The sequence below is a fragment of the Malaya genurostris genome, chromosome 2, assembly GCF_030247185.1.
Source record: "Malaya genurostris strain Urasoe2022 chromosome 2, Malgen_1.1, whole genome shotgun sequence".
Lineage (NCBI taxonomy): Eukaryota > Metazoa > Arthropoda > Insecta > Diptera > Culicidae > Malaya > Malaya genurostris.
The window spans coordinates 37,780,285-37,805,809 of NC_080571.1; the positions used below are offsets into that span (position 1 = coordinate 37,780,285).

Consider the following 25,525-nt stretch of genomic DNA (forward strand, 5'->3'; position numbering starts at 1 on the left):
TGTTGTTTGTGACTTTGGGGAAGTTTTACAGCTACAAAATAACGGATTTTTTCGTGAAAAATCATAGTTTTGACTTTAATCAACCATCGAAAATTAAAAAAAAAAACATCTACTCTATCTATTCTGCTTTGATTTGTTGACTTCTGATTAGTTTGCGCTGAGTTACAGTGGACACCGCAAATTATGATTTTTAAGAAGCGTCTTCAAAAATATCTCTTTACGGCCTTAGTTATCAATATTTTTCCACAAATAAAATTACAAAATGTTGTTCGAATATTGTTTTGTAGTATGCAAAAACGCTTGAATTTATTTTGCTGAACGATAGTTTTGAAAAAATCGCAAAAATGATGTTTTTTTCATCATCATTTAAAAACAGTCTGATGAGTCGTCGTCCTTCTGTGAAGTAGGTGAAGCATCGGCATTTCCTTTAATTCCATATCCTCATTGGTCCGCCAGTGATGACTCTCATGTTGTTGAGATGTTTAATCTGAATAGAAATGATATATATATATATTTTAAAGTACCATTTTCTTAGCAACTTTTATTAGTCAGTCGGCATGAGACATGATGCTCAAATCTACCGATACCATTTTCACAACACAACGCAATTCTTCCGATCTCACTTCAGTTATTTATGTGGACAATTTCACAAACAATGTGTCGTTTGTCAATGTGAATTCGTCTGAGGAAGACGCATATTTTTCGAAAAGACGAAAAAACCATCAAAGAAATGAGGGTAGCAAACCGACAAATCGAAGCAATAGTAGACGCTTTTCTAATTTATTACTCAAATAGTTTTTCGTTTAGCCAACCTCACTAAAGACAGTGTAGGTTTAATCTGAGGTTAAGAAAATCAGTTCAATCAGTTCAATAGAGAAAGTAAGTGTAGTTCAATTCTTAAATTCGGATTTCTTCAATCTTCACATGTATTTTCAGAACTAAAAAAGAATGCTTCTTTCTGATCCAGTTTTTATTTAATTCGTATCAAACTTATTGGTATTACAATTTCATCTTATCTAAAACTTACACTGAGCTCAGCGCCGTAGAAAACAGATTGCGCCGAATAAAAACTATTTCGCCTAAGTTAATATAAAGATGAGCCAATTGCGATCGCTTCCTTTGCTTGCGACCGACGATGTCACGTAGATTTGCTTACCATCAAAAGTCAACGATTCGGATCTAAATCAATATGTGTTATCTTATTCAAGGCAGCATATCGGATTCATTTTTCCCGAAAATAAAACGGGGATGGGAAGAACGAATCCGGAAAGAAAACAGAAATAAAAGATAGAAATAAAACAATTTTTTGTTAAAAAAAATAGTTGATCTAACGATGCTAAAACATCCACGCGTTTAAGTTGCTTGACACTCGTGTGAGATTCGTGTCCGGATTACGGCGTTACTGTTCTAATTTGGCATTACGAATTGGAGTGTACTTCGCTGTGCACAGAGGCTAATTGATTGCGTGGAACGTTTGACTTAAACACTATTTACATTTAACTGTAAAGATTCAAACGAACATTTTAAATTCTAGATGTGGACGGCATCGTTTTTTTCCAGTTAGTACGTCAGATTGTTCAACAACATAAAATAAAGAAGTTTGTAAAATTGCAGCCTATTTTCTAGCAACTGCGACCCAGATTCTGGAGTCGATAGTTTAAAATTGTTTGGAAAGTTCGTAAAACGGTTTCGATAAAAGTTTTCTTTTGTCTGGATTGTACTGTCAAATTTATACGTAGAAAATTTTCGCTGTGCGTTATCTTGTTTTGTTGTTCTTCGTTCAACCACCGACTCAAGCCTTCGTTTCGCTGTCGATCTGGAACCGCGTTTGGGACTCCTTCAGCTGCCGTCGTTTTTTGGCTTGCACATGAGCTTCGGTCAAAAACAGAGATGCCGCAACACCGCAGGCAACCGCACCGATACAGGCCAGAATGAAGGACCACCCGAACCAGTTGTTGGCGTGCTCCGGCATCCATTTATCCTTGTTTCCGAACACGGCAAAAACGATAACACCGATGCCGCCGCTGATGCCCGCTCCCAGATTGAGATAACCAATTGTCTGGAATCGGAGAAAAAATAACCCAATTAGTCAACTAGATGGTCTTCCAGTCACGGGTGAATCCATCGACCTACTCTAATCAATTTGACGAAGAACTTCTGATCTGGACCGGCGCACAGGAAGAACAGCAGCACCAAGATCATCGCTAGCAGCACTCCGATTGCACATAGCGTGTAGAAGAATTGGGTTGCGACCATAAAAGCTGTGAGGAAAAAAAAACAGAAAAACTAGTGTGAGAAACGATATGTGACAAGTGTCGAAGGCGTTAGATCATAAAATTGGCCACATGGAATACAGTGGCTGGCTTTGTCGAAAAATGATAATGTAGAAATATGGAACAACGTTCCGATGCTCGGTTTCAATGCACTATCCATCCAAGCAGTCGTCGTCAGACACCGCGTATATTTTTTTTTTGTTTTGTTTTGAAATGTTTGCCATTCGTTATGGCACCAGTACAGTGTGTCATGACATGAAAGGTTACACTCAGGAAAGATTAGATAAATAAATTTCGACACGCGAATGTTTCACCTAATTGTTGATAGTTACATGTTACGTATGAGCGATGAGTTGTGATGAGTGATCGACAAAATAATGTCTAATTTTTCCTCCCTGCCAGATATCCAGGAACAGCTCTGGCTCGATCTTATTTACACGATTTGACACTCTCAATCTACTTTCTGTTCAACATTTTCTAACATCAGGTTTAGAAATTTGTTTCAGAATTTAGTCCCAGATTACAGATTACAGAAATTATGACTCTGGAACTGAATTCCAATCCTGGATTCTAGAATTGTTTTCTCGACTAGATTTGGAACTGTATTTAGTTCCTTAATTTATGTTCGGAATTTGAATAGGGAATTTTGATGTAGGATTCATAATTTAATTCCAAACAACCAAACAACCTACAAGCTGGAACTACTACCTTGATCAAAATGTTCCCGGAATTTATTCAGAAAATTTGAAATACAGGATTATTCATCAAAATCGATATCATCGACTGCACAACACTTATAGCGAAAAAGTCGCAGGGAGCCAAATCAGGTGAATTCGGTGGTTGCTGAATGGTATTCGTTTTAAGCCAAATGTTCACGGATAACGATGGCATTGTGTGACGGTCCACGAATTGTTTACCGACAAATCTGATCTTTTTCGACGAATTGCTTCACGCAAACGTCTCATAACACCCAAATAATACTCCTTGTTGACGGTCTGGCCTTGCGGAAGGAATTCATGATACACAACACCTTTGTAATCAGTGAAAACTGTGAGCATCGCCTTCTTTTTTTTCATTCACAGACTCACGGCCACTTCAAAAACGTTCGTGCCACTGATTAACTACTGTGACATTGACACCGTTTTTAACGCAAAACTTAATGCAAACTCGTTGCTGCAAATTTAATTCCATTTTGAAAATTGTACAAAATCGAAGATACGCACAATCGCAGGTGTAATTAACAAAGTATAACTTTTACAAATATCCTGGTATCAAACAAAAATTTGATGCAATATCAATGATAGATGTTGCAACCTAAAAAAAATCTATACGGGTGATTGAGAGCACCACACAGTGATAATTCCGGCAACTTTTTGATCAAGGTAGTACAACCAAATATATTAGAGTAGCCGAAATATCTCCGTTACCCTACAATTGATTATATTTTAAAGCGAAAATATAAACCTAATTTATTTGTACTCATTTTTTTACCTTAAAAATATGTACATTTCTAATCAAATTCAAGAAAAATATTTTTAAATACCTGATCTGGAGAAACACAACTGTTGACTGTCATTTAAAATTGTTTTCAGATAATTAAGAGTATCACAGTTTTTCAAAAAGAATGTTTGTAAAGAATGGTTTTGTCGCAGTTTAGACAGTAAAAATATATCATTATTCCATGACAACTATTCCAATCAATTGATAAATTTAGTTATAACAGTACATATCTCGCGTTTTTTGTGATAACGGCCATTAAGCCACCTATCAACATTCATTTTGTAAAGGAATTCCTAAAGACTCGGTACTCTTTGAGAGTGATGCTTCAAAGGTTGACCAAAGAATCAAATATCATATACAATTCAACTCAGTTCAAAGAATCTTTTTCTCGAAGATGGCTGAACCTTAGCTTAGGCTCGTTTCCTAGTTCAGGAGATACAAAACTATGGTAAGCGTAACCGACAAAACGCGTTGTTTTTCACCGGTCCCCTTTCTCAGAGATGGCTAAACCGATTTTCACAAGTCTTGTCTCGTTTGAAAGCTATTATTGAACCATTAATCGAGTTCTAAAATAAAATGACTGTAGCCTTCGGTTTCAGAGATATAATGGTATGAGTGACGTAACTTAAATTTTCTCGAAGATGACTCAAAGAAATTCGATAAACTTAGGGTTATTTACAAGCTACTGTGGCGAACATTCCGATTCGGGATATATAATCTGCTATGTAAATAAGCAAAATAATGATTTGGCCTTTACATCATTCCTTTTGTGGAATTTGGTATTTCTGTTTCAACAGACATCGCAGCCGATTCATAGCGTACAGGATATCATTGCATGGCAAGTACTATGATCGTACTGACATTAAGAATCTTTCGAGGTCGGGGCTCGAACATACGACAACTGGCTTGTAAGACCAGTGCCTTATGCATTGAACCGCCAAACCGGGCTCTCGTATGAGATGTAACCGACGAATCCCAGTGCTAGAAGAAGTATTTGTTTCTGCTCTCAAGGAAGGAAATCAAATACTTCTTACGAATGGTGAAAAAGCTCAAAAACTTGCTCAGCAGTTCGAGAGTGTCCACAATTTTAATTTGAACGTTGTGAGTCCTATTGAAAATGAAGTCTCACTGAAATATGATCATATTTCAACCCAAGTGTTGTCACAAGATGACATTATTGAGACGAATTTTGATGAAATTAAATCAATTATTACGAAACTTAAAAACATGAAGGCTCCTGGTAATGATGGAATTTTTAATATTCTTATTAAAAATCTTCCTTGTTCCTGGTTAAAATTTTCAACAAGTGTTTTTCATTAGCTTACTTCCCAAAAAGATGGAAAAACGCTAAAGTAATTCCTATCCTGAAACCTGATAAAAACCCAGCAGAAACATCAAGTTATCGACCAATTAGCTTACTTTCTTCTATCAGTAAACTTTTTGAAAAAATTATCTTGTTGAGAATGATGTCTCATATAAATGAGAATTCAATTTTTTTACCAGAGCAGTTTGGATTTCGTCATGAACATTCAACTACTCATCAACTTGTCAGAGTAACGAACATGATGAAAGCAAATAAAGCTTCTGGGTTATCCACTGGAGTTGCTCTTCTAGATATAAAAAAAGCATTCGACAGTGTTTGGCACAAAGGTTTAATAGCGAAAATATCTGATTTCCAGTTTCCTATTTATGTCATTATTATTGTCATGGTCTGATCAAGCTAAATACTTAGGTTTAACGTATGACAAAAAACTCACTTTCAAAGATCACATTGAAGGAATCCAGGCAAAGTGTAATAAATATATTAAATGTTTATATCCTCTTATAAACAGAAATTCTAAGCTCTGTCTAAAAAACAAATTGTTAATTTATAAAAAAAAATTCAGACCAGCCATGCTTTATGCAGTACCAATTTGGTCAAGTTGTTGTTCCACCAGGAAGAAAACGCTTCAAAGGATTCAGAATAAAATTCTGAAAATGATTTTGAAGCGTCCTCCCTGGTTTAGTACAAATGAGTTACACAGACTCAGAAATATAGAACCATTAGATGTAATGTCACATAATATTATAAGCAAATTTCGACAAAAATCGATGCAATCTTCAATTGAATCGATTCGCTCTCTGTATTAGTTAGTAAGTTAGTATATAAGTTCCTTTTCCCCATTACACAATACAAGTAGGTTTAGAATTTTCCCGACACAAAAATCTCAGAATTTCGGAAGCAAATGATGTCCTCATGGTAATAACCAAATCATATATATAAAAGGGCTGAAAAGTCACCACTTGTGGCTGAACACCCATTTTTTTTAATTGCCCGCCACACTCCCCCACACCAAAAAGCTCAACAAGGAGCCCCCTGGTGAAGAACTGAGATTAAAACAATTTATTTTAAGATGTGCAATTAACTAATTTATAGGTGTGGAATCCCAGTGGAAATAAGTTTCCTTTTAAGGGATCCACGTTTAATATCTAAAATTGAATCAAATAATACTGTTGACGTTTAACTAACATTGATATACAGATAGGTTACGTTTGTTTAAACTTTACGCTTATTGTATAAAAATTTCATTCAGTCTTTGTCTAAAGTAGTGCTTCAATCTAGATCTAAATATGGTACGGATGTTGATTTGTTGTATGTCAAGAGTAAGTGCATTAAATTTTGTAGGACCAACAAACAGAATACGCCTTTGGCCCAGAGTTGTGGTTGTTCGAATGCGTTGCAAGTGGCCATTACGGCGCGTCGCGTACAAATGGTTTGGAGTTGAAAACTGCATGTTACGATGTGTCGTGGCATGCAAGGTGTCATGAACGAACAACAAGGTTTGCATGTCACATAAGTAAGCTATTGGTAGAGCATTATGAGCTTGGTCGGAGTACAATGAAAGCGTAGAGAACAGCAGAGGTCTATTAAAAAAGGTTTTAAGACACCTATTCTGAAGAGTTTGTATTTTTTTTTTCAGATGAGAGCTAGCTGCACGGCCCCAGACTGATACAAGATTATTAAGTTGTGAGTGAATATAAGCATAGTAAAAGCTCAAAAGTGCACGCCGAGGAACATATGAACGCACTCTCCACATGATACCACAGTAAGATGCGATACGCTTTTCAACAAAACTTATATGATGAGTCCTATATAACGTAGGGTCAATATGTATGCCCAGGTATTTAAAGCAATTTACATTTCCAATCACGTAATCTGTTAGCTTCGGGTTGTCATGAATTGGTAACACTTTTCGCATGGAACGAAAAACCATATATTTCGTTTTAAGTAAATTCAATGACAATAAATTAGCGTTGAAATATTTGTCAAGGGCATCTAGGTCACTGTTCATCGAGCTTATAATGACACTGATATTATGATGAGGATAGGATAAGGCTGTATCATCGGCAAAGAGTCTTGGAGTACCGTTAAGATTCAAGTTGCCTAAATCATTTATGTATAAGAGAAATTAAAAAGGTCCTATATTACTACCTTGTGGTACACCAATTTTCGTAGGAGCGAGGTTGCTACGTTCCCCATCAATGGATACAAATTGTTGCCTATTTGTCAAGTAACTACGAATAACGCTGTTGGCAATGCCTCTGTATCAATGGTATCCATAACATTCGAGCTTTTCGAGTAAAATCGAGCTTTTTTAAGGTCAAGAAATGAGCCACCGACAATATTCTTACGATCTATGTCACTCATTATCTTGTCAACTAGTTCTATAATAGCAGTTTGTGTGCCAGAGCCTTGTCTAAAACCGTATTGAAATTGGTAGAAGACGCTATGTTTATTTAAAAAGTCAAGCAATCTGGTGACTAATAGGTTTTCAAAAATTTTGTTAAAGACGGATAATGTAGATATGGGACGATAATTATTACAATCACAACGATTACCGGACTAAATATAGGAATGACTTTAGAGATTTTTAGACAATCGGGATAATAACCGGTCAGAATAATTTCATTAAAACATTTAGAGAGAATCCTAGAAAACGTTGTACAATTTTCTTTTAGTAAACTAAATCTTAATAATTTAATTTTAACTCATATTCCAAAAAATATATCATATTTTAAAAAAAATTAAAATAAAGTGTTTTGCACATACATTTGTGCTGTACTCATTTCCACAAGAATATGAAGTGTTTAACCAGGGTCGCCGAGAGAAATTTCGGGTCCCTAAACATGAGATTTAAAAAAAATTGTGGCCAGGCGCGAATACAGGGGGTGTTTTAGGGGTTATTTTGTCCGGTACGCGTGATTTTAAACGATTCTTGCATTGCAAAATTCATGTCCGTTTTTTGCATTCAAAAATACTTGACCGGGTTTTTGAAACTAATGTCGTTTTCGTTTTTAAAATGCACTACACTGGTGTAGCGAAAGCTGCACTGAAACCGTTCGTTTTTGCCAAATGCACTACACCAGTGCTACACTTTTTCTGCACCGATACCACTGGTGTAGCACTCATCAAAAGTTTGGTGTAGCTCTGTGCAATGGAATCATGTATTGTAGTCAATGGTTACTGTTTATGTTGTCGTCATTTTTGTTCGTTTATTCATGCCTCAGTGTAGCACTGCACCGGTGTAGTGCAAATTAAAAACGAAAACGCCATAAGATGAACTTATCCGATTTTTGATTTCAGCTGTTCATATGAATCAATCGTGCAAATTTTTATCAGTGTATGAACGTGCGATTTTGAAAAATTGATCGCAGTATGCTATGCAAAGAAATATAAACATCGGCTCTATAGTTTACAGATAAATGTGTTTATGCTTTACAGATAAACTTTTGCGGTTGAGTGATCATCTTAATTAAATTGAAATGATTGTTTTGACACTTACGTGGTATCAGGAATCCTCGAATCTCGTCGTACCCCTTGGTGAACGGATCGAACACCCAACGGCAGCCGACGAAGAACCGGCGCTGATAATCGTCGTTAACGTCCGGTAGCGAGCGGAAGCAGTGCACCCACAATCCGAGCCGATCCAGCTTGGCACCGGTGATGCGGTAATCGCTCACCAGCCAACTTGGCGTCGCAAAGGCCACCAGCACCGTAACCAGAGCTATCACGAACACTCCCACTCCACAGTTCCCGGCCAGCGAACGGCGCTTCATCATGGCAATATCACTGCGGAAAAAGAAACCAAACGGGGGGGAAATAATTTAATTAGTGTGTGTAGAAGTTTGCTAATGGCAGGTGAAGTAGCAACGATTCAGAAAAGTTCTATGATGGTGCTGCACTTTTTGTTTGCTTCAACAATGCAACTTCATTAGAATACGAGCGAGGGGGAATTCAATTGGCGGTGGCACTATTTGCAAAACTTCTTCTTCATCTAGTGTCTTCCCGATGCACTTTTTCGAACCAGTCGTTTTTGTTTATTAGGGGGAAATCGATGCACTTCCCTAGGGGAACCGTCCAACCATGACACTTGCTAAATTTGCTTGCAGTAAGTCCTATACAACAAAAGAATACACTTGTCCGGAATGCACGTCACGTGAGACATTCCCCGACTGTGGTACGGGGAAAACTCCGACTATCGTTGACTTGTTGCTTGTTGTTAAAAAGTTTTCCAAATTACAGCACATTGCACATTAACACCGATCCTGCACGCAAGAACACGGAACGAAAAACGGATACCTCTTTTTGAACTTCCACATTGCTGAGAGGCTCATGATCGGATTTGTTTTGCTTCCACTTTGGAACTGATGAAAGCTTATCGAAACCTGCGAATCTTTATAGCTAGTAGTAAACAAATAGATAACACACAATCATTAGTCATGTTGCGATCGATGTAAACAGTGCTCAACCAACCGCATCAATTGATTAGATCATGACCCAACCTGGCAGGACCTTGTAATCAATCCTCTTGGCTTGCTGAAAACTTAAGTCGTTCAACATGGCCCAGTGCACAGTAGCTAATTAACCTTAGCGCTTAAATGCTACTTACTATAAATAACTTCCGAATGTCTTATTGAATCAACCGTTTGTTTACAAAAAAAAACTCTGTTGAACATGTAACATAAGAAATCTCAAACAATGCTGCCATGAATGGTCATATTTAAACTTTTCGCCCTATCAAAGGTCACCTGCAACTAACTGACAGGCATTGTTCGGTTCGTTCGTTTGTTCCGCGCCTAGTTCCACACATTTAACCGAGGTCCGTTGTCGCATATATGTCAATTAGATCCATTCGGCATACAGCAGAAACTCACCGCGGTTAATAACCGTTAACCACGGCAACCAAACCACATTTTTCTTCATTGTTCTTCGGTGCTGTACTGCACTGAAGGTTACCGACGATCAACCGCACGATTCCAAAACGATTGTCTCCTTTCCGTATGCACTCCGGTAAGAACGTTGGTCCCAAGTACAAGTCCGATTGTTGCAATTAAACTCAACCTGTTGCGTGGTAATGTGACATCACCGTGGTTGAAAATATTTTACCATGAGGCGAATAAAAAAAAACAAAACATCACGCGGAATCAATTTGTTTGTTTGCCACTTGTTCGCCTGGCGGTTTTCCTCAAGTCAAGTCAAACCAAGCGAGATTTTCACAAGTGATAACCAGCACTTGCGAGTGGTTTGGTCCATTACAGCTGAGAATTAACCGGTCAATATGTTTTATTTTTGCTTTTTCCTTGGGAACAAATTTCTCGTGGGATTCAAAGTTCGGATTCTGTTTTCATATAGGACTACGTCTTTTGGTTAGGTTTAGAATGCTGAATCATCCGTTTTTTCTAAACATTCTAGAAATGATTGCGACAATATGGATTGTATTTCGTTCTGATGACAGTCTTGGCTGATTTCCATTGATATCATCTTGCTTTTTCTCTGATTGACTAATAATATCTCAAACTAAGTACTTCAACAGCATGATAACCATCATTGTCTGGCCATCCCCATCTTAATTGGATAAAAAATATAGAATGAAGGGGAATTTTCACATTTCATCTACTTTCATACGTGATTTAGTTGAAGGTCAACTTAAACATAGAGCAATGGTGAAATTTTCACGACATGTTAATCAATAGTAATATGGAATAGACACTAGTTGAATCGAGAACTTGATTGAAATCCACCATCAATGAGAAACTTATGTCGTTTTCACTTGATGCCAAACCTAACCCTGGCTGGCGCAGCTTGCAAACTTGCGCTCAGACAAAAGCGTTTCTACCAGATTTAAATCTGAAAATGTCAAAGTGTCTACTGCATTTTTCCAAGCATCATTGCAGTATTCTGGTCAGAGCTCTGACTGGACATTGTAAACTCCATTATCACATGGCTACTATTCAACGTGCTGAGTATTATTCGTGTGATTGGTGTGAATGCGAATATGGTACTTCATATCATCTGATATGTAACTGTCCCGCATTGACGCAACTACGTATCCGGGTTTTTGGTTCTCCATACATGATGGAGTCTGTGTATGCGGAGCTACAATTAAAGAACATTCTCTCGTTTCTCACCCAATGTGGTAAGGAGCTATAGGCAGAAGGGTTCATCTTTCTTCCTGGAGTGGAGGAATCCTTTCTGTATTCACCTAAAATAGAGTTTAGCGGATTGTTTGGCATCCTTTAGGGGGTACCGAATTTACTTCTGTTCGTACATACTGCGAATCGTTCTGCATTCTTCCGGGAGTGCAGAATGGTGTCGCTTTTGTAAAATCTCTAAATCCTCTCGGGGGTTGGAGGTTTTATTAACAGCAGACTGTTCGGGACCTCGTAGAGGTTCAGAATTTACTTCTGCTTCCACTAAATGTGATCCCCAGCAGATTGTTCAACTTCCCTTAGGGTTGCAGAATTTACTTCTGCTCTTTTGAGTTTTTTGTGTCGTCAATTTTTCCCATCCTCCTAGTCCAACCCTTACCATTTCCTTTCAATCCTTCCCTCTTGTATATCGGGAAAATGATGCTACAAACATATTGATGGTAAGGCACAAATCTCCAAATATCAAGGGGAACGTGCCATTTGAACCAATTTGTTCTGATTCCTGAACCCAGTTTCCACCCTAACTGCTGTCAAATCGTTTGCTCGAAGCCAGTTTCGAACCTAGTTTCAACGTTGTTGAACTGAAAATGGAGTCAGTTTCGAACCTGATTTTTATATTAGGTTTGCTCAAACCCCCGTTGCTAAGTGCGAATCCAACACAGTTTTGTGAAAAGTGTTTGTTTGATGAAACTGCCCTGGGTCTGTTTCTGTTTTCTCTAGCGAAAACGACATCAATTTCACTACATCGATTATTCAATGAAAAGGACTAGAGTACTACTGTAGTAAAACTTCTGAATTATATTTCGTGCGGAAACCTGACATTTGTGCCAGAAAGTGTCACGTCAAAATATTCATTAGTGTTTAGTATACGTCTGCCTTTCTGAAGTATTAAAAAAAACAATCGGCGATTTTTACCATGAGTGAAATTATTCAACAAAGAAGTTCCATAAAATTTTGTGTACGGAATCGAATTTCTGGTGCCGAATGTTGTTCAGAAAGGCCTGATGAAAGGTGATAAATGTATGTCGCAACGAACAACTTCCAAGACGGCCATCAACACCAACTGATGATGAACACGTCAATAAAATAAAAGAATTGGTGCTCGAAAATCGACGACTAACAGTCATAGACTTTACTGGGATCGTTGGAATGTTGAAAGATTATGTTTGCGTAAGAAAAGTGAAAGCACGATAGGTTTTAGAATCGCTCATTTTTTTTTAGAAAAACAGCGACCCCAAAAATTGTCGTTTTTCGTCAAAAATGCAACCAATATCGTTCCGCAACTTCCGTATTCGCCTGATTCAGCTCCATGTGGCTTTTGGCTATTCAGCAAACTCAAACGACCGCTCCGGGGAAACCGTTTTGAGTCAATTGAAGACATCAAGTGTGATTCGCTACGCGCATTAAATGCTATTCCGGAAATTGTTAATTTTTGTTACCTGTTAGAAAAGTTTTGTTTTTCAACTACTAACAAGACTACACTTTTGTCGAAAACATCGAAAGCGCGAAACAAAAAAATAGACATAATATGTCATCATTTGAATTTGGCTTCTATTGGTCGAAATTATGTCGAAAGCCCAAATAAATGCAATTTCATGTATAGTGCTAGCTGTTGCTTGATATAGTTATATCGTGACGATTCGTGGTGACGCCAGGATTGCCACATATACAGATTAATCTGTATTTTACTGATTTTTCAAATAAATTCGGGAACAAGATTCTGTATGTAGAATTTTGGTCAGAAATTCAGATTTCACAAGTGTTTGATTGCATTAAATTATAATTCAATAATGATCGAGTTAAAATATATTAAATACTAGTGCTGTTTTTAACGTAGTAAAATCGTTATCCTGAATTTGTGGTAGTCAATTTAATTTAATTATCCAGTTTTGACATGTTTCTAAATGTTTGTATACAAAAATTAACAATGTGGACCAAAAAATCTTGTCAAAACTAATTCAAGAAATGTATTCAATAAGAATTAATAAGTCTAGTACTGACTTCGTTTATTATCATTATAATGGTCAACGAAGCCCAGTTTCGTATCTGAATGAATCTAAATTCCAACCAAAGGCTTTGAAAATATTTCCCTCGTATCAAATATTCCTGAAATCACATCAAACAATTTACACAAATTTTCCCGCTTGTTTTCCAGTGCTCTTCGAACCAACCGACATGCGAATCGCTTCGAAGCCCTTCACCGCCTCGGCAGACTTCTCTAAAGTCATTCGTTTCATCACTCCCAATCTGTACGAACTGCGAGACATTGCCAAAACTCTCGGTTATCCGAACGTGATCGCAACCACCACAGTTGATGATTTCCAAGATTTCACCGAACTTCTAACCGAGGTTCACTCGTTAGCAACGTTCGTGAACCGGTTCGTAGACAACGTCATCGTTACGCTGGGAAGCCACGGAGTTGCGATTATTCGCCGAGTTTCCGAGCGGGAGGCATTTTTCGACGCAGATGGCAACTACCTACACTGCAAGGAACTTGGAACCGTCAACGGTAAATCGAAGCTACGATTTTACCGCGGCCGTCAGATGGATAACATCGTTAATGTTTCCGGAGCGGGGGACAGTTTCACCGGTGGCTTCATCGCGGCCATGTTGGATCGACAGTCGGAACCAGTTTGTGTGAACGTTGGATTCGAAGCAGCTTGCTGTGCCCTCGGTTCCAGTGGAGCCGTTGCGGGGTGTTACTTTGAAAGGAGTCATTCCTGCTGGCAAACGGTCCGAGGAGCTGAATTCAGTACGATCGAAATGTGAGTGCAACGGAAGGTAAATGCGGGTACTGAACTCGTTTGGGAAAAGTTTTTTTTCAGATGACGGCTATTTGTTGAGTTTAATTTTATACAGATAACGATTTTTATTACATACGGTAAGTGATGACTGTGGGAAGCAGTCAAACGGTTACAAAGAAAACAATGGGCTAATTATAGTTGTATTGTCTATCGTAAGAACGCAAAAATCTCGTTGATTGTGAATTGCATTCGATGACTGTCCCTAGCTTAGAATATGGCATGCAAATGTTTTGAGCTTGATATGGGATCTGATTCAGTTTTGAAACGAAGTAATCTGAAGCTAAGATTCTAAGATTCAAAGCCTTTAAATTGAAAGTTTTATATAAGACGCAATTCACAGATTTTTCCAATTTGTGCCAGATTCAACATTATTAAGTGGAAACAACAATTATTTCATTCCAGAGAGCATTCGGAACCGAGTATCCGAAAGTAACTAGAACAATGTGACTTTAGTGGGCCATGTAGATGTTGCTTCTTTTGAATACCACGACGAATTGGCATTTTGGACCGCCCGCATTCTTCAATCGCTTAGATGAAAATGCCTATGAAAAAGTCTATCATCTAAATCTTAGTTTGTGGAGATTGGTTCACCCTTCGCCTAGAAAAGCAAGTGCACCTTATAGTCACATACATAGCGGGGTCATTTCACCGACGGCCCGTTTCGATTAACGAGTCACCTCGTCGACAAATTTTTCCACGTTCAACTGAATTTTTATCACTTCACTGAAAATATCGCACAGAACAATAATAACGTTTGTTTAAAAAAATTATACGGTTGTATGCTAGACACGACCGATCACGATTTCATTAAAAATTCAAAATTCTTCGAACTAATCAGTCTCTATGAGGACTACCACAAAATCAGTCTTTATCAAGACTTTTCCAAACTAGGAGTCTAATCGAAGACTAATTTAGCTTAGTTAATTTAATTTCAAATTTCATTCATTTAAAAAATGCCTGCGTCCAACCGGAAAGGCAACAAGCCTAAGGCTAAAAATAATTCATTACGAAACAAATCACAATCCGTTATTCAACATTTTTTTAATAACATTCACGATATTATAGAATCTGAATGTAAAAATAGAAGACATCCGTTGATCCTATGCCATCTAACAATATTCTTCTTGAATCTGATTGTAGCGACATAGAAGAAAATTCTTCAAAAATTCCCAAAATGGACGCTTGTCGTTCTGGGAAGAAACATCAATCTATGGCACCAGTGACGGTGATGATTTCCGACTTCAAAGCCTTCCGTACTGAGCTTTCTACTTTTCTCCCGGAAGTAAAAGTCTCATTTAAAATCGGACGGAGAGGAGAATGTCAAGTCTTGGTTGATGGATTGGAAGATTACGAACGCCTTATCCGATATTTGTCCGAGAAACTTCATAATTTTTATTCAAATGATATAAAATCAGACAGACCTTTCAAGGCTGTCTTGAAAGGCTTATCAAATGATCAAAGTACTGATGAAATTAAAAATGAACAAAAAGAATTGCTTGGTTTTGCCCCTTTCCAAGTAATACTTATGAAAAAAGAGCGAATGGTACTTCTAAACCACGCTCTGGAATCTCCCATGAACTTTACCTAATACACTTCAATCGAAGTGATGTTAACAATTTGAAAACTTTAGAAAAAGTACGTTTCATATCCCACCATAAAATTCATTGGGAACATTATAAACGGCATAATCGTATTGCAAACTTAACGCAATGTCGTCGTTGCCAAGGCTTCGGCCATGGAACCAAAAATTGTCATATGGATATACGGTGTTTGAATTGTGGTAAATCACATTCGGAAGACGTTTGTCCAATGAATGAAACCACAGATAAATTTTCATGTTCAAATTGCGATGGAAATCATAAATCCAATTATTTGAAATGTCCTGTCAGGGAAAAAATTTTAAACGCTCGTTCGCTTAGACAACAAATCAAATCAACGACCTTAAATTTACAGAACATACCTGAAAATCAAAAAACCGTTGCAAATGCCACGCCTAATTCTTCTAAGGCACTTATTTCTTCGAATTTAAAACAAAAAACAGGTACGCCTTCCAATTCGTCTTCCAACGAAAACAATTTATTGACAGGTAGGTCGACCTCATCATCATCTTCTTCTAATGACAGTTACGCTTTGATAACAGGTAGAAAGCTACCACTTAATTCTTCTAAAGTAAATAATCAAAACACAATTTATTAATATACTAAAGTTATTGAAAGCTTGGGAATCGAAGTTGAAACCATTTCATCGCTGGAGCATATTTGCCATTCCAATGCACCGACGAACAATTAAATTTCTTTAAAGGCGATTTGCAAAAACTCACAAGATATCGACCGAAATTTTTCGTAATAGGGGACTGAAATGCTAAGCATGCCCAGTGGAATTATAGGTAAAATAACAGTAATGGTGAAATATTTCATAACTATCTCTCAGCTGGTTACTTCACAGTTCTTCATCCCAGTAATCCGACATGTTTCTCTTCCGTGAAAAACCCGTCTACAATTGATCTGGTTCTAACGGATCAAAGTCACATGCTGACTTTGACTCAGATGATCTTCCAGTAACATTCAGACTTTCCAACGAAGCCTTAATTAATCCAACTAGTTCTATATTCAACTATCATAGAGCAAATTGGTTGGATTACAGATCTCACATTGAAAATCATGTGGATCATGAAACTATTTTAGAAAATTCTGCGGACATCGACACAGCAATTGATAATTTGAATCCTTACATTATCGAAGCTAGAAATCTTTCAGTTCCCAAAGCTCAAAATAAATTAAATTCTCCTATCATCGACGACAATATCAACGTTCTCGTGATCCTGCTATGAAAAACATAGTTAAGGATTTACAAAAAGAAATTAAACATAGATTCACTCTTTTGCGAAATGAAAATTTCGCTGAAGAAGTTGAACAAATTAAACCATATTCTAAACCCTTCTGGAAACTTTCTAAGGTTCTTAAGAAACCTCAGAAACCAATTCCTGCTCTCAAGGAAGGAAATCAAATACTTCTTACAAATAGCGAAAACGCCCAAAAACTTGCTCAACAGTTCGAGAGTGTCCACAATTTTAATTTGAACGTTGTGAGTCCTATTGAAAATGAAGTCTCACTGAAATATGATCATATTTCAATTCAAGTGTTATCACAAGATGACATTATTGAGACGAGTTTTGATGAAATTAAATCAATTATTAGGAAACTTAAAAACATGAAGGCTCCTGGTAATGATGGAATCTTTAATATTCTTATTAAAAATCTTCCCGATGTTGCCTTGAGACTCCTGGTTAAAATTTTCAACAAGTGTTTTTCATTAGCTTACTTCCCAAAAAGATCGAAAAATGCTAAAGTAATTCCTATCCTGAAACCTGATAAAAACCCAGCAGAAACATCAAGTTTTCGACCAATTAGCTTACTTTCTTCTATCAGTAAACTTTTTGAAAAAAATATCTTGTTGAGAATGATGACTCATATAAATGAGAATTCAATTTTTTTACCAGAGCAGTTTGGATTTCGTCATGAACATTCAACTACTCATCAACTTGTCAGAGTAACGAACATGATAAAAGCAAATAAATCTTCTGGAGTTGCTCTTCTAGACATAGAAAAAGCATTCGACAGTGTCTGGCACAAAGGTTTAATAGCAAAAATGTCTGATTTCCAGTTTCCTATTTATTCGATCAAAATGATTCAGAATTATTTAACTGATCGTACTCTTCAGGTTAGTTATCAGAATTGTAAATTTGAATTGCTACTCGTACGAGCAGGTGTTCCGCAGGGTTCGAGCGTAGCTCCAATCTTGTATAATATTTTCACTTCTGATCTTCCAAATCTACCCGTTGGTTGTCAGAAATCGCTATTCTGTGACGACACAAGTCTGTTAGCCACAGGTAGAAATCTAAGAGTGATCTGCAGTCGCCTACAAAGAAGATTAAATATTTTCAGTGATTATCTGTCAAAATGGAAAATTAAACCAAATGCAGTTAAAACGCAATTAATTATCTTTCCTCATAAGCCAAGAGCTTCTTTTCTTCACCCAAACAATAATCACGTTCTCAAATTGAATGGCTTGGAATTGTCATGGTCTGATCAAGCTAAATACTTAGGTTTAACGTATGACAAAAAACTCACTTTCAAGGATCACATTGAAGGAATCCAGGCAAAGTGTAATAAATATATTAAATGTTTATATCCTCTTATAAACAGAAATTCTAAGCTCTGTCTAAAAAACAAATTATTAATTTATAAACAAATTTTCAGACCAGCCATGCTTTATGCAGTACCAATTTGTCAAGTTGTTGTTCCACCAGGAAGAAAACGCTTCAAAGGATTCAGAATAAAATTCTGAAAATGATTTAGAAGCGTCCTCCATGCGTCCTTAGTACAAATGAGTTACACAGACTCACAAATATAGAACCATTAGATGTAATGTCACATAATATTATAAGCAAATTCCGACAAAAATCGATGCAATCTTCAATTGAATCGATTTGCTCTCTGTATTAGTTAGTAAGTTAGTATATAAATTCCTTTTCCCCATAACACAATACAAGTAGGTTTAGAATTTTCCCTACACAAAAATCACAGAATTGCAGTAGCAAATGATGACATCATGGTAATAACCAAATCATATATATATAAAAGGGCTGAAAAGTTACCACTTGTGGCTTAACACCCAATTTAAATCTTAATAATTTAATTTTAACTCATATTCCAATAAATAGTTATTAAAAAAAATAAAAAAAGTACGGGTGTGTAATGTAAGAGACATAACTGGATGTCGTGAATACGAATAGAACTGACACGATTTCTTTACACTTTCGAATTCGAATTGATAGTTGATCGATTGTGTGAATTGCGAAACTTTCCCCCTTTTCACTACTAAAATTTTCAACGATTTTTGACGTCGATTATCTCATTTCGGTATTGCATATTTCATTGAAAGAAACTATCAAGATGCTGTACAGGATTCATTTCTGACTTTCAGAAGGACCAAATTGTGGAATTCTCTACGATATTTAGCACAGTTCGGAACATTTATTCAGAGCGGTTTTCGCACAGCGAAAAGTGCACGAAACAAATCAAATTATTTTAGATTTTAACTAAACTGATGATTTCTACCTTCGAATTTCAAAGAAGTAATCTTAATAGTTCTTTAGATAACATTTAGAGCCATTAGAACTGCTGATTTTATATAATCTTGTCCACTTTGCGTTTCTTGTTTTCTTTCTCTCCAATGCAAAGCACTAGTAGCTGATGCAATCGTTCTTGCTTGAATTGAAACTAGCTTAGCTTTGCGTACAAACCGACACATCCGCACGCAGTGCCAAATGATGCGAAACTGGACCGGAAGGCAAATGAGAACTACGACCTGAGCGTTTGAGGTTTTTAATCACGCAGAAGGTCTGCTTTCATTGACGACTGCTCCACCTGACGATTGAAGTCCAAATGAGAGTTGCAACCTGAGCGTTTGAGGTTTTTAATGACGCAGAAGGTGCACTCTCCGAAGCTGCTGGTCCCACGACGTCTGCTTCCATCCAACGCACAAGAAGAAATGATCGAATTTCGACCACGGTTCCCCTTTTATACGCAATCAGTTGAAGATATGTGGCTGACTACCTCAAAATCGTCGTCCTTGCGCGAAAAAGCCAAGCAAATGTAAAGAATTTTCCGCGTTGTTTTAAAATTTTCCGAAAACTTTATTTTTGATTTGTTTGTGGTTATTTCACACTGTTCAAAATATTATCCTAAATTCCTGATCATATTTTCGATGAAATGGTGAAAGAATTATGTTGCTGCCTTTAATACAAGTCGAGATATTCACGATTAAGTTCTGCCCATTCTTTCTTATGGCTAATTTTGAAAAGGCACCCCATAGTAAAGTAAGTCGTATTCACGACAAAATTAAAAAAAAATGTACACTTGGACCTTCTCAAAGAGCAAACCTGCAAACTTATTAAAAAACAAGAATTTGATTTTCTGAATACAAAAAAGATGAGTGGGTAATGTCATGAGAAATAACCGGATGACTTGAATACGAATTCAGTTTCTTTGATGTTAAAGCATCTGAATTCTAGACCTGGACCGTATTTCGAAGCAATATGCTAGAACTCAATTCTGGACTTGAATTCTGAAACTCAATTTTGATGCTAGATTCTGAAACTGGACTCAGGTACCGAATTCTCAAACTAAATTCTAGAACTGAGCTCTAAACATGTGTTTTGGGACTAAACTCAAGAACAGGATCCGGTTAGACACTGAATCCTGAACCTAAATCCTAGCACTAAACTCTGAACCCAGATTTTGGTTTGCTGCTGAATTTAATTAATTTTTAAGAATTCAACACAGAGATATAGTTCCAAAATTTAAATCCGGATTTTAGTTCTAAAATCTTGGGAATCTAGTTTCTGAATTCACTTACCCTTCTAGTATTGTGGAACTGACATTTGAACCCAAATTAGACTTGCATTCTGGAACTGAACTCTGAACTTGGATTTTTGAATGCATTTTAGAACTGAATTCTAGAAATACGACTAAGTTTTTGATCTGAATTTTGGTCCTGGTTTTCGGTCGGAACTCAGTTTTAGAATTCTAAACCAAAATTCTGAAACTTAATTTCCGACCGAATTTTGGAACTGAATTCTGGTTTGCGTATGAGTAATGTTTATAATGTGTGCGTAAAAACAAATTCCTGCGCTTCTTTATCTGATTTTGATCAATAATTCTTCCATATAGTTGAAAAATAAACCAATCAGTTGAAATGCAATTCAAGAAAAGCGAAAATCTCAGTCCAAAACTCTTCCGTTTTTCTGAAAACTGCTCGTAAAAGGCGGGCGGGTAATGTCAGAGACATAACTGGAAGTCGTGAATGCGAAAACAACTGACATGTTCCTTAACACTTCCGAATATCAATTAGTTGATCAATTGTATGAATTAGGCCAGCATTCCCCTTTTCCAATTTTTCGCAAAAACAAAGAAGGCTAACTTGATCTCGATTACTGTGAATTTCACACAGCGAAAAGTGCACAAATCAAATCAAACAGTTCTAGATTTGCACTAAACTGAGGATATTTACCTTCGATTTGCGAGCAAGAAATCCAAATAGTTCTTTAGAAAACTTTTGAGCCATTAGAACGGCTGATTTTGTGTAATGCTCTCCACCGTTGTTTTTTTCACAAATGCTAATGACTGGCAGCTATGACGTAATCGCTCTTGTCGAAAGCGAAACTAGCTTTGCAAACGACACAAAATACATCTGCTCGCAGTGGCGACAGAATCCAAACTGATCCAATTTTTGTTAAGAGCTTTCTTTTTACTTGATTTTCTTTGTAGCTTTTTCACTACAGAATTTTAATGTCCATTATTTCATTGCGGATTTGCATAATTTATTGAAAGAAACCATCAACATGCTGTAGGGATTCGTTTCTAGCATTCAGAAGGACCAAATTGAGGAACTCACTACGATATTAAACACTGTTCGGAATATTTTCCTTGAACGATTTGTTGTACAGCAGCAGATATTTTGTTCTCTTCCTAAGAACGCATTCTGATTGGCTGGTGTTGACATGGGTCAAATGAGACAGGTTTTTCAATAGTGTACTATTGAAAAACTTCAATGCTTTTTCTATACACGCTTAAGTTGAAAAATTTCGATTCATTTGGTAGTTAGATTATATAAATCCTTTCACAGATCACTGAGCTATGAGCTTTAAAAATACGAGAAAGGCAAACGCGCCGTATGAATTATCCTCTTTGATAATCGTTTATACCAAACATTTCAGAAAAGTTTAATTTTGAATTATTTGAGATTATGTCACACAACTGAATATTTTATCATAAAATTGTGATTATATTTCCGATGGCATGTAGCAAAAATTATGTTGATTCGTTAGATACAGAGGGTAAATTATGAAAAGGCACCCCATAATAAAGTAAGTCGTTTTCACGACAAAAATTATTTGTGTTTCAGCTTACTTCCACCAACACATTTGATTAGCAACAAACACATTCCTATATGGCTTTTCTCTTGCAGAAATTATTGCGTTTTAAAGGTTTACGTGCATTCTTCAAGTAAACCCGCAAAATAGGAACCTTTAATTCAACACGCGAAAGGCAATCAATATGGAATGTTGTCGTAAAACTATTTATTTTTCCGGAAAACTGCTTTTGTAACGAAAAAATATTTAGTTTTGTTTATTTTGTGTAGCGCAATCTAATGCAAATGCATTGAAGCAGTGTTGCTAACTTTTTTATTAGGGAATTGAAATCTACAGTCATGCTCATTGGATAACAATTTCACTTATAGTAACCAATTAAGGGTTTGTAGTATATTTTTGATACATACGTTGTTTGCTACAGTACTTATTATTTTTTAGGTTAAGTGCAATTTGCATAAAGAAAAATTCCATGTCCGGCATTTTTATGTAACATTTATTGACATAAAAAAATTCAAAATACAAATAGGAGGAATTATGATCGACATTCATGTTTGATTTTCAGAACGCACAAGTTTTGATTACCAAAATGACGAAGAATCGCAAAAAATATGTTTGTAAATCATGCAAGCTCTTGCAAAAAGCGCATTTATTTGAAGAAAATAGTTATAATTTTTTTATCCATATAAATCCTCAAAGTCGTAAATAAAACCTAGGATATTCCTACTCTGGAATTCCTTCGAATAAATTTAATGTGGATCGAAAAGTAGATTTTAAAACTTTCTTGAGTTTTGAATTATTTCGAAATAGATTTAACGCAGGTTTATGCTGATTCCTACTTTATGAACGAAACGACAAATTATTCACTAGCGGAGTTAGTAGTTTCAATGCGAGATTTATGATGTTTCAACAAGTATTTATTAAAATTCAAAATGTTACTTAGGATAACCTTATACTGAAAAATAAAATAATGTGAGGTCGTCTTCACGATGCTTTTAAAATAAAATTGTGGGGCTAATATTTTTGAGTTCACCTCGGGCGTCAGAATCGCTCACTACGGCTCTAATCTAGAGAATCGGTGTTGTTGTACACAACAAATCACTAAAAGTATCAACTGATACTAGTTAGTGTTGGCATGATTCAATTTCCAGTTGCAACTGTCTTCCGCTTTGCGACAAAACTAATTTTATTTTAATAGACATTTGAATGCAAAGCTGCAGTTGTTTTACTGTTACTGAATGTAATGCAAAGTAAAATACATTTGAAAAAAAATCTTGTACACACTTAGTTGTCTTACTGCAAGCTGCACTGATAAAAATTTGTACGTTCGATTCATATGTAAACAGCACATCAATTTATGGTGCTTTTCCATTTCAATACCTAACCAAAGCGATTTGATTTAAGATTTCATGTGCAAATTCACTAAAATGCAAGAGGAGATTATTTTTCACTTAGCTTTGATGTGTTTTTCTTTTGGATGTGATGTGTTTTAATATTAAATCGAACTACATGTGTTAAACACTTCATTTTCAAGTGGAAATGAGTACAGCACAGATGTGTGTGCAAAACACTTGATTCGGTCAACTCTGTTTCAATTGAAATCTTTATGTAAAACAATGTGACATTCATATGAAATTCATATTGAATATAGAGGTAACGATAACGATAACGGAAGGTATATACAAAAAAAAATCAATATATAATTTAGTCCATGTATAAATTAACCGCATTGCTGCCCAACTCCTCTGCTTGTAGTAGAACAATGTAGGCCATACAAAGAAAATGCATTCTAGCGGGATTCAGATTCAATAGAGGCGATTTTGAGGTCACGCGTGCAAAAGTTACCACCGTCTGTCTTACTAGACGTATGTTGTCTAAAACTATTGCAAACAAAATCTGTGTTTACATAGAAATGCAGAGTAGCACTGATAATCAATGATAGATCACGAACACTATTTTCAAAACATTTCCTTACGTTTCCGTCACTATAGTCGATGCCTGAAAAAAAAATCAGCAAACACAGTTGTGTAAGGCAGCAGCACAGCCCACGTCAGAAAAAAAAACTATAGGAACCGATCGTTTTGTTGGTCAACAATTTGATGACCTGCTCAGTGGCTGTCTTGTCACGGTGCATAAATTGTAGTACAATTGCTGGGGCGCGCATTGAGATCGGATGCGATCGACCGGCGGCGGCACCCAAAAGGGCAACCAATTAACGGGAGCACCAAGACACTGCCAACACTGTGTCAGTCACTTGCTGAAACTGTCGTCTTTCGTCTAACGACAGTTGCGAGCTAGAATTACTCATAGGGTTCGGTGCACGGAAAGTTCCTGCCGTATGAAAACCGTAAACATCTTCTTGCCTTATTGCGGATAAATACAATTGCTACTAACACATACGATACGAAGTTACTCATCCAATCACTTTCATGCGAAGATATTCTCTTTATGTTTTCACAACCGTGGTTACCTCACCGACGATTTTCTTCGACCTTTCCCCGTACCTACTGCGATTGAATTTGGTTAAGTTTCCTTTGCTTTTCGATTGTGTTCACTTCACTGAACCTTTTAATTCACCAAAAAAAAATTCATCGTAGCTGGCTGGTGCTATTCCTATTGGAAACACCTTATTTGGGAATAGTTTGACACGCACTCACGCACTTTTCCGTTTTGCCTCACGGGGAACAAAGGTAAGCTAGAATAATGACGCTGTAGAAAATGAGCCTAATCAACGAGGTGCCACCGCCATTTTCCGACCTTTGATTCAAATTACCATCCACTGGCTAACCTTACTACTGCACGCAATTTCTTCACTTCCCCACATTCGACTGCGACGTCGTTCGACGTTCGAAATTCTGAACGTTTCGGATGCTGGAACAAGACTAAGCTACTAAATACCGACATACAGAAAAAAAACTTACACTGTCTTGGCACGCCCAGATATCAGTTCCGAATTCGGTTGCATTACACGGTGGGAAAAGATGCGAGTGAAACATAAAGACGCAGACGGACGGTCCCCTCCAAAACCCCCGTTCAGACTGAACACTTTAGTGGCGCGAGTGTGACCTGTGTGTTCCCGTCACCTCTCTCTACTACCGTACGTACGACGACGCTACAAAGGCAAAAACCGGACTGTTGGCTGGCAGGCAAACAGGCGGCAGACCGCGTAACAGCCCGTGCCACACAACCACCGTGAGCCACCAGTCTGTAGTCTGTGTGTACCCGCATCACATCGCAGTGTGAGGTGTGTCACCTGTTTCTGGCTGTAGTGGTTTTGCCACTAGTAGTTTTGCTGCTGCACGCGATAGTTGTTGTTTCTTCGTTGAGGCCTTCGAATGAACGCATACCTGAGCGAATGCGGGGGATCTCCTCTACCAGTGGAGTTTTCCGCGAAGTTATTCATTAGAGCAAATTAGTCATTCAATTAAGCTGCCAACCCTGCGGATTTGAAACGACGAACAAGCCAAGTGTAGGATTTCTGACAGATTGAGATACGGTCGTTCATTACGATAAATGACCACTCAGACAAGTCGATAATGATGCTT

The 25,525-nt window shown here is 37.0% G+C and overlaps 1 protein-coding gene across 6 annotated transcripts; it reads right to left on the reverse strand.

Moving 5' to 3' along the window:
- Positions 1–952: 952 nt before the first annotated feature.
- LOC131427500 (uncharacterized) lies at positions 953–25,117 on the reverse strand. 6 transcript variants are annotated; one of them, XM_058590740.1, is made up of 4 exons: positions 24,902–25,117; positions 8,597–8,883; positions 2,134–2,261; positions 953–2,059 (listed from the first exon to the last, which is right to left on the reverse strand). In XM_058590740.1, the coding sequence occupies exons 1-4, from the start codon at positions 24,943–24,945 to the stop codon at positions 1,793–1,795; spliced, it is 726 nt and encodes a 241-aa protein (XP_058446723.1). In that variant the 5' UTR covers positions 24,946–25,117; the 3' UTR covers positions 953–1,792. The 6 variants fall into 6 exon arrangements, with proteins under 6 accessions (XP_058446723.1, XP_058446722.1, XP_058446721.1 ...); XM_058590739.1 differs by lacking the exon at positions 24,902–25,117 and adding an exon at positions 24,769–24,901; XM_058590738.1 differs by lacking the exon at positions 24,902–25,117 and adding an exon at positions 24,754–24,890.
- Between the last annotated feature and the right edge of the window lie 408 nt (positions 25,118–25,525).

Bases quoted from the DNA above. Each gene is read 5' to 3' on its own strand.
- LOC131427500 (XM_058590738.1), bottom strand. From the start codon at position 24,884: ATGTCGGTATTTAGTAGCTTAGTCTTGTTCCAGCATCCGAAACGTTCA. The intron at 8,884-24,753 runs GTAATTTGAATC...CTTTTTCCGCAG, and splicing joins GTAAGGTTAGCCAGTGGATG to TGATATTGCCATGATGAAGC. The intron at 2,262-8,596 runs GTAAGTGTCAAA...TTTTCCTCACAG, and splicing joins TCGAGGATTCCTGATACCAC to CTTTTATGGTCGCAACCCAA.